This window comes from Oncorhynchus clarkii, chromosome 9, assembly GCF_045791955.1.
Source record: "Oncorhynchus clarkii lewisi isolate Uvic-CL-2024 chromosome 9, UVic_Ocla_1.0, whole genome shotgun sequence".
Lineage (NCBI taxonomy): Eukaryota > Metazoa > Chordata > Actinopteri > Salmoniformes > Salmonidae > Oncorhynchus > Oncorhynchus clarkii.
In genome coordinates, this window is record NC_092155.1 from 12292523 (window position 1) to 12309093 (window position 16571).

General features: G+C 42.4%; 1 protein-coding gene across 1 annotated transcript in view; it reads left to right on the forward strand.

Annotated features, from left to right (window-relative positions):
- The window catches only part of LOC139415895 (collagen alpha-6(IV) chain-like), a 222048-nt gene that overhangs the window by 155188 nt on the left and 50289 nt on the right, over nucleotides 1-16571 (forward strand). The window contains exons 5-12 of the mRNA XM_071164043.1: nucleotides 4232-4411; nucleotides 4531-4650; nucleotides 8144-8200; nucleotides 8535-8570; nucleotides 8798-8860; nucleotides 9997-10032; nucleotides 14017-14058; nucleotides 16257-16346. Coding sequence (XP_071020144.1) covers nucleotides 4232-4411; nucleotides 4531-4650; nucleotides 8144-8200; nucleotides 8535-8570; nucleotides 8798-8860; nucleotides 9997-10032; nucleotides 14017-14058; nucleotides 16257-16346 — 624 coding nt within the window. The remainder of the gene's footprint in view (nucleotides 1-4231; nucleotides 4412-4530; nucleotides 4651-8143; nucleotides 8201-8534; nucleotides 8571-8797; nucleotides 8861-9996; nucleotides 10033-14016; nucleotides 14059-16256; nucleotides 16347-16571) is intronic.

Below are 16571 nucleotides of genomic sequence, written 5' to 3' on the forward strand. Positions count from 1 at the left end.
CACCTCAAAGGTTTCAAAGTGAAGAGATGTAAAGTAAAGTTAGATAACAGAGAGACACTCTGCTATGACTAGGCCTCCCCAAAAAACATTTTTTAAGGTCGTCCACATGACGTCAACTTTTCATCTGTAAGTTATTTTATAGTCTAAAAGGACTACAAGGATAAATTGAGGTGTTATTTTAACAGTAATTACTCAAAATCTTGTTAGTTGTGTTACGTTAGTTGTTTGGATTTAATTTCAACAGTCCCTTTAGGATCCCAAATATCACCATATTCCCTATTGTATATAGTGCACTACTTTTGACCCGCCCCATAGGAGCCCTGGTCAAAAATAGTGCACTATATAGGGAATAGAGTACCATTTGTGATGCATAAATAAGTGTCCTATTGTTCTCATTCTATTGGATTAAACCCAACCCATTCAGACAGCTAAATTAGCATCGGAATACAGTGGCATCGTCATTAGGATACATGGAAATAAAACTGTTTTTTAATGAACGAGACCCACCTGGATAAAAGGCAATTATGTCATTGGTTAATTTCTTTAACGAGGTACATCAACAACACAAACACCATAGGTCCAGGGTTCCCCTTCACCATTTCACTTTATTGCATTTTATACATTTTTTAAATATATTTTTTATTTTTTTAACATTTATTTATATTGGCTTTTTTCACATACAATACAACAAAAACCTTTTATGTTAAAAACCACACAAATCTTGACCAATGACTTGAGTTGGAAATAATGAGTTGGATAGAAATAAACGTGTTTTATTGTCAGATACATCAGATAGGTGTAGGTGTAGTGATAGGTGTAGTGATAGGTGTAGTGATAGGTGTAGTGAAATGTGCTGTTTTACAGGGTCAGCCATAGTAGTATGACTCCCCTGGAGTAAATGAGGGTTAAATGCCTTGCTCAAGGGCACATCGACAGATTTTTCACCTTGTCGGCTTGGGTATTTGAGCCAGCGACCATTCAGTTACCGGCCCAAAACTCTAATCGCTGCCTGCAGCCCTAAAACAACAACACAACTCTTAGACGTTACTGGAGGAAACGGGTACAAAAGTATCTATATCCACAGTAAAACGAGTCCTATATCGACATAACCTGAAAGGCCGCTCAGCAAGGAAGAAGCCACTGCTTCAAAACCGCCATAAAAAAGCCAGATTACGGTTTGCAACTGCACATGGGGACAAAGATCGTACTTTTCAGAGAAATGTCCTCTGGTCTGATGAAACAAAAATAGAACTGTTTAGCCATAATGACCATCATTATGTTTGGAGGAAAAAGGGGGAGGCTTGCAAGCCGAAGATCCCCAACCCAGCCGTGAAGCATGGGGGTGGCAGCAACATGTTGTGGAGGTGCTTTGCAGCAGGAGGGACAGGTGCACTTCACAAAATGGATGGCATCATGAGGGAGGAAAATTATATGGATATATTGAAGCAACATCTCAAGACATCAGTCAGGAAGTTAAAGCTTGGTCATAAATTGGTCTTCCAAATGGACAATGACCCCAAGGATACTTCCAAAGTTGTGGCAAAATGGCTTAAGGACAACAAAGTCAAGGTATTGGAGTGGCCATCACAAAGCCCTGACCTCAATCCCATAGAAAATTGGTAGGCAGAAAAACTGAAAAAGTGTGTGCGAGCAAGGAGGCCTACAAACCTGACTCAGTTACACCAGCTCTGTCAGGAGGAATGGGCCAAAATTCACCCAACTTATTGTGGGAAGCTTGTGGAAGGCTACCCGAAACTTTTGACCCGAGTTAAACAATTTAAAGGCAATGCTACCAAATACTAATTGAGTGTATGTCAACTTCTGACCCACTGGGAATGTGATGAAAGAAATAAAAGCTGAAATAAACCATTCTCTCTACTATTATTCTGACATTTCACATTCTTAAAATAAAGTAGTGATCCTAACTGACCTAAGACAGGGAATTTTTACTAGGATTAAATGTCAGGAATTGTGAAAAACAGAGTTTAAATTTCTTTGGCTAAGGTGTATGTATTCTTCCGACCTCAACTGTAACTGTCTAACTGTCTGAGTGTTAAACATCAGTTCAGACATGGGGAAAGAATGAGAGAGTTAAATTATGTCACCGTAGATGCCAGAGTCTAACAAACACCTTTACGGTGACTTCTTATCTAAAACAGACTAAAAGTGTATCCTAGGACTTGGAGAGAAAGAGAGAGAAATAGAGAGAGAGAGAGAGAGTTCATGAAGGAGAGTGAGAGAGAGAGAGAGAGAGAGTTTCTGAAGGAGAGCGAGAGAGTGTTAGAGAGAGAGAGAGAGAGAGAGAGAGAGAGAGAGATGGACACAACAGAGAGCGGGTGTAAACTAAGACTAGAATGGTCACATGTCAGTGTTAGTTTAACCTGCCCCTAATCCATTACTGTTTGTCTGTCACAGAGAGACATAGACATCATTAACTGACATCACCAATAACTAGCCAGGTGATACGGCTCTCTGGCGCTGCCATGTGGTAATGGTTGGCTAGTGCAAGATTGGGTGACACTGGTAGTCGAGAAGGTTGTCCTTCTTGCACAAATTCCTTAATTGGCAAAAAAGCCCTGTTTAGGATAACATATATACACTCTGTGGCTCTCTTTCTCACTGATAGTCTCCCCTTCACGCATACACACAGACATAGACACAGACACACTCTCTGTCATACCTCTCTCTCTCTTTCTCACTGATAGTCTCCCCTTCCCACATACATACAGACACAGACACACAGACACACACACACTCTCTGTAATACCTCTCTCTCTCTCTCTCTCTCTCTTTCTCTGACACACCATCACCCCCCCCCCCCCCCCCCCCCCCCCCCCCCCCCCAAAAAAAAAGAAAAATGGCCGCCTGGAAATGTGTCTGTCTGAGGATGTTCCTTCCTGGTCAACTCCCTCAGCACATCCAACAGAGAGTGTAATTCAACTCCCTCAGCACATCCAACAGAGAGTGTAATTCAACTCCCTCAGCACATCCAACAGAGAGTGTAATTCAACTCCCTCAGCACATCCAACAGAGAGTGTAATTCAACTCCCTCAGCACATCCAACAGAGAGTGTAATTCAACTCCCTCAGCACATCCAACAGAGTGTAATTCAACTCCCTCAGCACATCCAACAGAGTGTAATTCAACTCCCTCAGCACATCCAACAGAGTGTAATTCAACTCCCTCAGCACATCCAACAGAGTGTAATTCAACTCCCTCAGCACATCCAACAGAGAGTGTAATTCAACTCCCTCAGCACATCCAACAGAGAGTGTAATTCAACTCCCTCAGCACATCCAACAGAGTGTAATTCAACTCCCTCAGCACATCCAACAGAGAGTGTAATTCAACTCCCTCAGCACATCCAACAGAGAGTGTAATTCAACTCCCTCAGCACATCCAACAGAGAGTGTAATTCAACTCCCTCAGCACATCCAACAGAGTGTAATTCAACTCCCTCAGCACATCCAACAGAGAGTGTAATTCAACTCCCTCAGCACATCCAACAGAGAGTGTAATTCAACTCCCTCAGCACATCCAACAGAGAGTGTAATTGAAGACTGCTGCGTTGAATTGGAGAGATGATGTTCAGATGTTTTCCTAAGATTCATATAAGGTTGTAAAATGTATAAATATGTTCAAAGATGAGGAGAGAAAGACGCTGAGATATACACTGAGTGTACAAAACATTAAGAACACCTGCCCTTTCCATGACAGATTGACCAGGTGAATCCAGGTGAAAGCTATGATCCCTTATTGATGTCACTTATTAAATCCACTTCAATCAGTATAGATGAAGGGGAGGAGACAGATTAAATAATGATTTTTAAGCCTTGGGGCAATTGAGACATGGATTGTGTATGTGTGCCATTCAGAGGGTGAATGGGCAAGACAAAAGATTTAAGTGCCTTTGAACGGGGTATGGTAGTAAGTGCCAGGCGCACCGGTTTGAGTGTGTCAAGAACTGCAACGCTGCTGGGTTTTTCACACTCAACAGTTTCCTGTGTGTATCAAGAATTGTCCACCACCCAAGGGACATCCAGCCAATGAGTGACACTCATTTTCCAGGACTATATTTTACTATACATAGTTCAAGTGTTAGTCAGGGTTCCCTCTCCTCCTCCCCGAAGCATTCAGCTTTGACTTTCAAAGGCTTAAAGACTCAATATTTTGAAATAACGTTCTAAGAATTGTGTCACCATGTCTGCCTCCTCCTCTTCCCTCTCTCCAGGGGCGTCCAGGGGCATTGGGGCCAGTAGGACCCGGTGGACCAGAGGGGTTCCCAGGCGACCAAGGGCCTTTAGGGCAAAAAGGAGAGAAGGGCCACTTCGGACGCATGGGCCCCTCTGGGCTGAAAGGAGACAAGGGGCCCATGGGCGTACCAGGGTTCCCAGGAAACGACGGAGTCCCAGTGAGTATTGTAGCACTCACACACACACACACACACACACACACACACACACACACACACACACACACACACACACACACACACACACACACACCCTAACTGTTTCTCTCTCGCTCCAGGGTCACCCAGGTCAGGACGGTGGCAGGGGTCTACCAGGGTTTGATGGATGTAATGGTACCCAGGGAGACCCAGGTCCCAGAGCTGTAGATGGAGGAATACCTGGAGCTTCAGGACTCCCTGTGAGTAACCTCTACACGGTCTATTATCTACTATTATCATCATTGTAGATGTAGGGTGTAGTGTTCGAGAGATAAGCAGCATGTTATTAGGCACACCTGGAGAAAAGGGTACGCACGTGCTCAGTGTGTGACATTGGAAATATGTATCTGATTGGATGCGCATAGTTTTATTGGCAGGTCCTCATTGGTTGTTGGCCCAGGTATTCAGGTTCCTCGTTGGTTGTTGGCCCAGGTATTCAGGTTCCTCGTTGGTTGTTGGCCCAGGTATTCAGGTTCCTCGTTGGTTGTTGGCCCAGGTACTCAGGTTCCTTTGAAAGGGTGCAGATGGACTCAGCTTGAACCGGCTATGTTGTATCTGCTGTCATGTTGGAAATAAACCTCTTTGTGACGTTAATGCTTTATACTGTCGAGTTTCTATTTACAATAACTGAAACTAACCCGCTTCCTTTAACCGGGAGGGTCCTCTGTAGAGCATTGAACTTGCGACACCAGGATAGTGGGTTTGAATCCTGGGACTACCCTACTTAATATGTATTTACGAATGACAATCTGTTAATTTGGTAAAAATATATATTTGACAGTTGCTCAGTACATTGTTCTCACTGAGGAAATATTATAGTCTGCTGTTAATTATAATGCATAGCATTTTATCAGGGTTGCTGTTGAGGCATATCCCACGGTAGTTATTGGAGTCAAATTTTTCTCCACTTTTGTGGATTGGGGTGATCACTCTGTGGTTCAAAATATTGGGGAAGATGCCAGAGCTAAGGAGGATGCTAAAGAGTTTTAGTATTGCCAATTGTAATTTGTATATTTGATCATTTCATTTAGGATATTATCAACACCACAGGCCTTTTTGGGTTGGAGGGTTTACATTTTGTTCAGCAGTTCATTTCATGTAATTGGAGAATCCAGTGGGTTCTGGTAGTTTTTAATAATAATAATAATAAATGTATGTTTGTTCTTTGTTATAGAGCCCAAAAGATTGGAGAAGTGGTTTTCCCATACATCTCCATTTTGGATAGATAATTATTCGTGTTGTTGTTTGTTTAGTGTTTTCCAATTTTCCCAGAAGTGGTTAGAGTCTATGGATTCATCAACTACATTGAGCTGATTTCTGACGTGCTGTTCCTTCTTTTTCCGTAGTGTATTTCTGTATTGTTTTAGTGATTCTCCATAGCGAAGGCGTAGTCTCAGGTTTTCTTGGTCTCTGTTTTTGATTGGACAGGTTTCTCAATTTCTTTCTGAGGTTTTTGCATTCTTCATCAAACCATTTGTCGTTGTTGTTCATTTTCTCAGGTTTTGCGTTTGAATTTTTTTTATTTGATAGGGAAGCTGAGAGGTTTAAAATACTGTTTAGGGTTTCCACTGCCAAGTTTACACCTTCACTATTACAGTGAAATGTTTTGTCCAGAAAGTACTTTCCTTCCATCTAGAGCATTTCTTAATATTATTCAGTTCCTTTGGCTTTGATGCCTCATGATTGAGTATTTCTCTGTTCAAGTAGACTGGGATTGTGCTGTGATCTGATAGGGGTGTCAGTGGACTGACTGTGAACGCTCTGAGAGACTCTGGGTTGAGGTCAGTGATAAAGTAGTCTACAGTACTACTGCCAAGAGATGAGCTATAGGTGTACCTACCATAGGAGTCCCCTCGAAGCTTACCATTGACTATGTACATACTGTCGTGTCTTTGGCTATGCCAGATTAAGTGATATGCTATTCTATTCTATAAAATAATTTCTCTGTAATTAATATTACCTGATTGAGCTAATCATGTAAATGTAATTAACTAGAAAGTCGGGGCACCACAAAATAATATTCCGAATAAACTCTTAAAGACCAAGTAATATTTTACATCAATAGCAGTCAATATTAATCGTCACCTTATTTCAGTCTCATCTGAAAGTTGTAAATGATTGGTTATCTTCACGAACCCTGGCTAACAAGTTGAATCAGCAATACAAAATTGGGTTTAATTATTTATTAAATACCTAACTAATCACACAGAATTACATATACACAGAATGAACCATACCTTGATTACAAATGATGTCATAAAGGAAAACGTCCCTAGCGGACGGAACAGGCTGGGTTTGAGTGAAAGAGCGGGAAGACTGAGGAAAAAAGGGGGGAAGCTGTGCTATCGTAAATACAGGATCTTATGCATTCTAAATTACCGCCCATTTGGAAAAGGAAAATGCAATAAATATTTACTCTGATCTGCGCTTCAGTAGGTTGGTGCTAGATGGAAGGCCGTGCTGCCAAACCGAGTCCTTTGTCTCTGGTGGTGAACGGGATACGTTGTAGTGTTGTCGTTGTGTGGTAGATGGGATACTCTTTCCTAGCCCATGTTTGCAGCTGCTGTTGCTAACTCATCGGCTAGGATGTCTCACTTCTTTAGTGAGTAAGAGTTCAAAGTTTATAGCATTCACAACCAAACCTCACGCTGAGGTTGGCTTAGTTCTGTAGTTGACATGTTAGTCCTTTCAACATATGGACCGTCGTCCTCACGTCCTCGGCACAGGAGGTTACATTTTTGTCAAGGGCTTATATAGTGGAGGGAGAATGGTGTGTTTTCATAGTTTTATAACCCGTGTCTCTTCAGAGGGGCGGTCCACTGATTGAGCAGAGCCCTAACCTGATGAAAACCCAAATTTCTCATTTGGAAGCTAAAATTACATTTAATATTTTCACCGATAATTTTATATTCAAACATTTAAATTGCATAACAATTCCATGTATAATGTGTAGTGTGTAGACTTTCCACTGTACCCTTTATGTCATCATATCATTGATGAGAATGTCTCAGATGACAACCGAACTGACATCATATTCATTAAGTACCACCGCATATGTTCAACTGGTCGGATTACCAGAATATAGTTCATTTCCCCCCACCTTCTGATGTTCCCAGAATCTCTGTTTAACAAAGGCTATTCAAGAGTCCCTCTGTAGAGTCAAGAGAGAGGGAAGGGAGAAAGGTATTTATGGGGGCGTCATAAACGTTACCCACAGACCAACGTCATGACAATACCCAGTGTGACCTGCAGGAGTTGTGAATCGTTTTTGTTGGTTATGCTGTCGTAGTTGTGTCTAAGGGGGCATATGGGGGAGTGAATGCTGTCACCTCCAGGTAGGTGTTTGTCCCCCTGTGTGCTGAGGCTGTCAGGTTCTTGTCCAGTTCTGGAATTTAGGTCGCCACAGACTAGTACATGTCCCTGGGCCTGGAAATTATTGATTTCCTCCTCCAGGATGGAGAAGCTGTCTTCATTAAAGTATGGGGATTCTAGTGGGGGGTGTATACCGTAGGTAGTACACAGGAGGATATTTTTCTCTTTTGAGATAATTTCCTTTTACATTTCTAGCCAAATTGAAAATGTTCCTGTTTTGATTAATTTAATAGAGTGAGTTAGGTGTGCACTATACCAAATTAGCATACCACCTGAGTTCCTTCCCTGTGTCACACCAATCTCACTCTCTGTCTCTCTCAGGGGCCTACGGGTCCTAAAGGGCAGAAGGGAGAACCTGTATATGTTGGAACCAGAGAGGTAACGTATACACACACACACACACACACACACACACACACACACACACACACACATACACACACACACACACACACACACACAAACAGAAGAATGTTATAAGGAAAAGTTTGACTTCCATGCCTCTCCCTCTCCTTTCCTGTTGTCCTATCCTGGAGATTGTTTAGAGGATAATGTTGTTGCTATGACATCGTCCTGTGCCATCCATTGAGGTCGACCTGAAACACCCTCCCTGCCTCCCTCGTCTCCTCCCTCACTCCCCTACATCTACATGTATGTTTATAATGAAGTAATGCCAGTTGTTTAACTCACAGTTGGTCTTGTCTCCTGACAGGGATCTCCTGGTTTACCTGGACTGGACGGTGTACCTGTAAGGCAACTAATTCCTAGACATCAACATACTATATTTCATGATGTATATGTGGTGTAATTGATAACTTGGTGTGTTCCTGACCCAGTTCTATGTGTTCTGTGTTCCTGACCGCATTCTATGTGTTCTGTGTTCCTGACCCGGTTCTATGTGTTCTGTGTTCCTGACCCGGTTCTATGTGTTCTGTGTTCCTGACCCGTCTCTATGCGTTCTGTTTCTCTTCTCAGGGTCCTAGAGGCCCTAATGGAAGGCCTGGTGACATCGGCCCCAGTGGTCCTGATGGAATCCTTGTATGTGCACACACAAACACACACATAGACAGATACACACATAGAACCACACACAAACACACACATAGACAGATACGCACACAGAACCACACACAAACACACACATAGACAGATATACACACAGAACCACACACACACACATAGACAGATACACACACAGAACCACACACAAACACACACATAGACAGATACACACATAGAACCACACACAAACACACACATAGACAGATACACACACAGAACCACACACAAACACACACATAGACAGATACACACACAAACACACACATAGACAGATACACACACAGAACCACAAACACACACACACACACACACACACACACAAACACACACATAGACAGATACACACACAGAACCACACACACACAAACATAGACAGATACACACACAGAACCACACATACACACACACACACACACAAACACACACATAGACAGATACACACACACATAGACAGATACACACACACACACACACAGAACTACACACACACACACATAGACAGATACACACACAGAACCCCCCCCCCCCACACACACACACAGAACTACACACACACACATAGACAGATACACACACAGAACCACACACACACAGAGAACCACACACACACACACACATAGACACACACACACACACACACACACAGAACCACACACAGAACCACACACACACACATAGACAGATACACACACACATACACACAGACAGATACAAACACACAAACACACACACATAGACGCACACACACAGAACCACACACAGAACCACACACACACACACACACACTCAGACACACACACACACACTCAGACAGACAGACCTGTCTATTCTACAGAAGCTACTTTATCCCAAGCAGTGTCATGACAACCATCACATTACACCAAATGTTGGTCATGTTTAATCTAGACATGAATTAATATGACTGAAGCTAGTGACTTGTCATGTTTAATCTAGACATTAATTAATATGACTAAAGCTAGTGACTTGTCATGTTTAATCTAGACATGAATTAATATGACTAAAGCTAGTGACTTGGGGGAACATACTTGTCTTTATTGTCTGTTGATTCATGACTGACTGACTTCCTGTATTTGTGTTGTGTTCTTCTCCAGGGTAATCCAGGTCCCCCCGGTCCCCCTGGTCCTGTAGTAAGTACTGGACAACACTAGACACTTGACCTCTGACCTGAGAGTACTGGACAACACTAGACAGCTGACCTCTGACGTCAGTGCAATAACATCACCAAACAGATAGGGGGCAGTGTGTGCTCTGAAGTACTGGAAGCCGTTTGCGTAATGTTGCTTTTGTTGTTAATTAATGTAGATTGCTTATTATATGGCTAATTCTAGGATTATTGTATAGTAAAAGCATTAGCTGACACACCCACAAATAGTTGTAGAGGTAGTGACTAATGAAAAGCAAAGTGCCTTCGGAAAGTATTCAGACCCCTTGACTTTTTCCACATTTTATTACATTACAATTATTTTTAAAAATGTTTTAATAATAATCTGATTTATCTACACACCCCATAATGACAAAGCAAAAAAAAGTGTTTTAGAAATTGTTGCTAATTTATAAAAACAAAACTGAAATATCACATTTACATAAGTATTCAGACCGTTTACTCAGTACTTTGTTGAAGCACCTTTGGCAGCGATTACAGCCTCAAGTCTCCTTGGGTACACCTGTTTTTAGGGAGTTTCTCCCATTCTTCTCTGCAGATCCTCATAAGCTCTGTCAGGTTGGATGGGGAGCATTGCTGCACAGCTATTTTCAGGTTTGATCGGGTTTATGTCTGGGCTCTGACTGGGCCACTCAAGGACATTCAGAGAGTTGTCCCGAAGCCACTCCTGCTTTGTCTTAGCTGTGTGCTGAGGTCATTGTCCTTCTGGAGCAGGTTTTCATCAAGGATCTCTCTGTACGTTGCTATGTTCATCTTTGCCTCGATTCTGACTAGTCTCCCAGTCCCTGCCGCTGAAAAACATCCCAACAGCATGATGCTGCCACCACCATGCTTCACCGTAGGGATGGTTCCAGGATTCGTCCAGACATTACGCTTGGCATTCAGGTCAAAGAGTTCAATCTTGGTTTCATCAGACCAAATAATTTTGTTTCTCATGGTCTGAGAGTCCTTTAGGTGTCTTTTGGCAAACTCCAAGCGAGCTGTCATATGCCTTTTACTGAGGAGTGGCTCCCGTCTGGCCACTCCACCATAAAGGTCTGATTGGTGGAGTGCTGCAGAGAGGATTGTCCTTCTGGAAGGTTTTGAGGAAAAATAAGACTGTAACTTAATTAACCAAATGTGTAAAAAGTCAAGGGGTCTGACTACTTTCCGAAGGCTCTGTATGTAGTAGTATGCAGTCTGCTCTAAACAAGGCTCTGTATGTAGTAGTATGCAGTCTGCTCTAAACAAGGCTCTGTATGTAGTAGTATGCAGTCTGCTCTAAACAAGGCTCTGTATGTAGTAGTATGCAGTCTGCTCTAAACAAGGCTCTGTATGTAGTAGTATGCAGTCTGCTCTAAACAAGGCTCTGTATGTAGTAGTATGCAGTCTGCTCTAAACAAGGCTCTGTATGTAGTAGTATGCAGTCTGCTCTAAACAAGGCTCTGTATGTAGTAGTATGCAGTCTGCTCTTAACAACGTTGGTGATTAGGTTTCATTCAGTTGTAAAAGGCCCAACTCTTTATTTCTGCCCATCTTCCGAAAACATCTGAATCCCTTTCTCTTCAAACAGTATCTACAACAATCCTCCTCCTCACCTCGACCCCCCCCCCCCCCCCCCAAAAAAAAATATATATATATACAGTGCCTTGCGAAAGTATTCGGCCCCCTTGAACTTTGCGACCTTTTGCCACATTTCAGGCTTCAAACATAAAGATATAAAACTGTATTTTTTTGTGAAGAATCAACAACAAGTGGGACACAATCATGAAGTGGAACGACATTTATTGGATATTTCAAACTTTTTTAACAAATCAAAAACTGAAAAATTGGGCGTGCAAAATTATTCAGCCCCTTTACTTTCAGTGCAGCAAACTCTCTCCAGAAGTTCACTGAATGATCCAATGTTGACCTAAATGACTAATTATGATAAATACATATATATACAGTGGGGAGAACAAGTATTTGATACACTGCCGATTTTGCAGGTTTTCCTACTTACAAAGCATGTAGAGGTCTGTATTTTTTATTCTTCAACTGTTCGAGACGGAATCTAAAACAAAAATCCAGAAAATCACATTGTATGATTTCTAAGTAATTCACAGTCCTCTTCTGCCTGGTGGAGATTATAACAGAACATGGCCAAGATGTTCAAATGTTCATAGATGACCAGCAGGGTCAAATAATATTAATCCCAGTGGTTGTAGAGGGTGCAACAGGTCTTCACCTCACTTGACCCCCCCCCCCCCCCCCCTTCTAGCTCTGACTCTACTGACAGCTACGTTATTGAGGTAAAATGTACTTTCTATGCCTGTGATATGTGGTTGTCCCACCTAGCTATCTGAAGATGAATGTACTGACTGTAATATGTGGTTGTCCCACCTAGCTATCTGAAGATGAATGTACTGACTGTAATATGTGGTTGTCCCACCTAGCTATCTGAAGATGTAATGCACTGACTGTAATATGTGGTTGTCCCACCTAGCTATCTGAAGATGAATGTACAGACTGTAATATGTGGTTGTCCCACCTAGCTATCTGAAGATGAATGTACTGACTGTAATATGTGGTTGTCCCACCTAGCTATCTGAAGATGAATGTACTGACTGTAATATGTGGTTGTCCCACCTAGCTATCTGAAGATGAATGTACTGACTGTAATATGTGGTTGTCCCACCTAGCTATCTGAAGATGAATGTACTGACTGTAATATGTGGTTGTCCCACCTAGCTATCTGAAGATGAATGTACTGACTGTAATATGTGGTTGTCCCACCTAGCTATCTGAAGATGAATGTACTGACTGTAATATGTGGTTGTCCCACCTAGCTATCTGAAGATGTAATGCACTGACTGTAATATGTGGTTGTCCCACCTAGCTATCTGAAGATGAATGTACTGACTGTAATATGTGGTTGTCCCACCTAGCTATCTGAAGATGAATGTACTGACTGTAATATGTGGTTGTCCCACCTAGCTATCTGAAGATGAATGTACTGACTGTAATATGTGGTTGTCCCACCTAGCTATCTGAAGATGAATGTACTGACTGTAATATGTGGTTGTCCCACCTAGCTATCTGAAGATGAATGTACTGACTGTAATATGTGGTTGTCCCACCTAGCTATCTGAAGATGAATGCACTGACTGTAATATGTGGTTGTCCCACCTAGCTATCTGAAGATGAATGTACTGACTGTAATATGTGGTTGTCCCACCTAGCTATCTGAAGATGAATGCACTGACTGTAATATGTGGTTGTCCCACCTAGCTATCTGAAGATGAATGCACTGACTGTAATATGTGGTTGTCCCACCTAGCTATCTGAAGATGAATGTACTGACTGTAATATGTGGTTGTCCCACCTAGCTATCTGAAGATGAATGTACTGGCTGTGATATGTGGTTGTCCCACCTAGCTATCTGAAGATGAATGTACTGACTGTAATATGTGGTTGTCCCACCTAGCTATCTGAAGATGAATGTACTGACTGTAATATGTGGTTGTCCCACCTAGCTATCTGAAGATGAATGTACTGACTGTAATATGTGGTTGTCCCACCTAGCTATCTGAAGATGAATGCACTGACTGTAATATGTGGTTGTCCCACCTAGCTATCTGAAGATGAATGCACTGACTGTAATATGTGGTTGTCCCACCTAGCTATCTGAAGATGAATGCACTGACTGTAATATGTGGTTGTCCCACCTAGCTATCTGAAGATGTAATGCACTGACTGTAAGCGTCTGCTAAATGACTAACATGTAAAAATGTTAAATGTATTTCTTTCTTTCCTTTGAGTCTAGCTTTATTGAGATACATGATATGTATTTAGTCCCTATTAGAAACTTTGGTTTCAGTAGACTTCCATTGAGATTGTAGACTTCATACCGTTACATACCGTTACATACCGTTATAATGCCTGCCCCATGTAGGCCCATGTTTTCCAAATACCCGCTCTTGTTTTCCAGGGGAGCCCCAGCCTCGGCTTCCGGGGGGAGCCAGGAGCTAAGGTACTCATCGTTACAAAATAACACAAGCCCCCCCTATTCTACCTAGTTTAATTAGTTTACCTGTTAATTGTTGAGGGCATTTCTGATAGATTGTACGCACCGTTACAACACACAACTAGGAGTACCTGTCACCACCCTACGTAACCCTTCTTATCACTGATCACATCGATTGATACAGTCATTTATTTATTATATCAGTTTATGACATTTTAGCTTCCTATTCACTCATTCCACTTAACCATAAACACACCTCAGAATGGAAACGTGTAGCTAAATTTAGACTTTAGAAATATGACATCAGTTGCTTCCCATATGATACCCTGTATAGTGCACCACTTTTGACTAAAGCCCTATGGGCCCTGGGAAGAGGTTACCATTTGGGATACAGTCATAATTCACCCCTCTGTATCAGTAACCTTTCACCCCTCTGTATCAGTAACCTTTCGCCCCTCTGTATCAGTAACCTTTCACCCCTCTGTATCAGTAACCTTTCACCCCTCTGTATCAGTAACCTTTCACCCCTCTGTATCAGTAACCTTTCACCCCTCTGTATCAGTAACCTTTCACCCTTCTGTATCAGTAACCTTTCACACCTCTGTATCAGTAACCTTTCACCCCTCTTTATCAGTAACCTTTCACCCCTCTGTATCAGTAACCTTTCACCCTTCTGTATCAGTAACCTTTCACACCTCTGTATCAGTAACCTTTCACCCCTCTGTATCAGTAACCTCTCCTCACTCCAAATCAAACTAAAGACAGCAGGCTTATGGTTTTCTAGCTGTGGTTTTTTGTGTGTGTGTGTGCGTGTGTGCGTGTGTGTGTGTGTGTGTGTGTGTGTGTGTGTGTGTGTGTGTGTGTGTGTGTGTGTGTGTGTGTGTGTGTGTGTGTGTGTGTGTGTGTGTGTGTGTGTGTGTGTGTGTGTGTGTGTGTGTGTGTCTGTGTGTGTGTGTGTGTGTGTGTATGTATGTGTGTGTGTGTGGTTGAAGTGCATGATTGTGGTTGTCTGTCTGACCTCTGTGTGCACGTCATCTATCTTGGTGATGGTTTGACACATCCTCTTCACCTCTATTTAACCCCCTTCCATCTCTCCCCACCTTTCTCCAATGAAACAGGACCTCTACCCCCCCACCCTCCCTCCACCCCTCGTTCCATCTCTCCTAAACTCCTCCCTCATCCCCCTCTTCTCTCTAGTTTTCCCACTGACACGTCTACCTCAAAATTTCACCAGTATCAGTGGAGGTTGGTGGGTGGAGATATAGGAGGATGCCTAGAATGGAATAAATGGAATGGTATCACTATCATGTGTTATATAATACAGTTGAAGTTGGACGTTTACATACACTTAGGTTGGAGTCATTAAAACTTGTCTTTCAACCACTCCACAATTTTATTGTTAACAAGCTATAGTTCTTGTTTCTTATTCTGAATCTGATGTCGTATCAAATCTGATTTAAAAATGATCGAGATCTAAAATGTTATTGGATGGAGTACAGTTGTCATGTACCATTACAAAAACAACATGTTTCCTTACTGTTGGATGGCAGCTCAGAGATTATTCTAGTACTTTCCATCACCCCCATAATTTGACCTATGTATTGTCTGTAATGAGACTACCTTTAATTGGTCAAAACAGACACTTACATGTAGCATATCTATAACATTACCAACTAATAATATTCCTACTATATTGTATAATATTCCCCCAGTAAAATGCACTGCATTATATATTTCAAACCATATAATCTCTAAACTGTCATGTGGGTGGGCGGGCATGTCGTGGTCTGTGATTGGTGCTGGAATCACTTCCTCCAACTTCCTGTGTGGCTTTATTTCCCTTTATTTCCCTTAGGAAGAAAGATCATGTAGCCCAGAGCTCTCTCTCTGTTTCTCTCTGTTTCTCTCTTTCTTCTGATATTCCACCCTCTACTATCTCATCCCCTACACCTCATTCTCTCATCTTCCTCTTTTCCTCCCTGTCTTTTATCACATCTCCTAACACTCTTTTTTCTTTCATTTGTTTCCTATTTCTCCCACATCCCTCTTGCTTCATCCTCCTTATTCCCCCTCTCTCTTTCTCGCTCCACATCTCGCTCTTTTTATCGTTACCCCCCCCGCCTCTCAACATCCCAACCTCCTCATCCTCCGGTCTGATTGGCTGATAACGACTGACTGACAAGTGTTCTCCTCTGAATCACCAGGGCAACACAGGGCCACCCGGACCTCGAGGCGTGCCCGGCAACGAGCCGCTAGTAGGCTCATCTATTACCACTATCTACAAAGGAGATAAGGTAACACAGACAGGAGCAGGAGAGGTGGGAGACAGAGGTGGTGGTGGGGGGGGGGGGGGGGGGTTAATGTTCACTGGTGATATGTGTCAATGCTGGGACTGATGTTGACTTGCCTCCATCTGGTCAAACGGATGTCCTTCTGCTTGTGGTGATGCTAATAAACAGCAGCTGTACTGTCAGCTGTGGATGACATAATTAATGATAGTGACACAGATATTTGTTGAT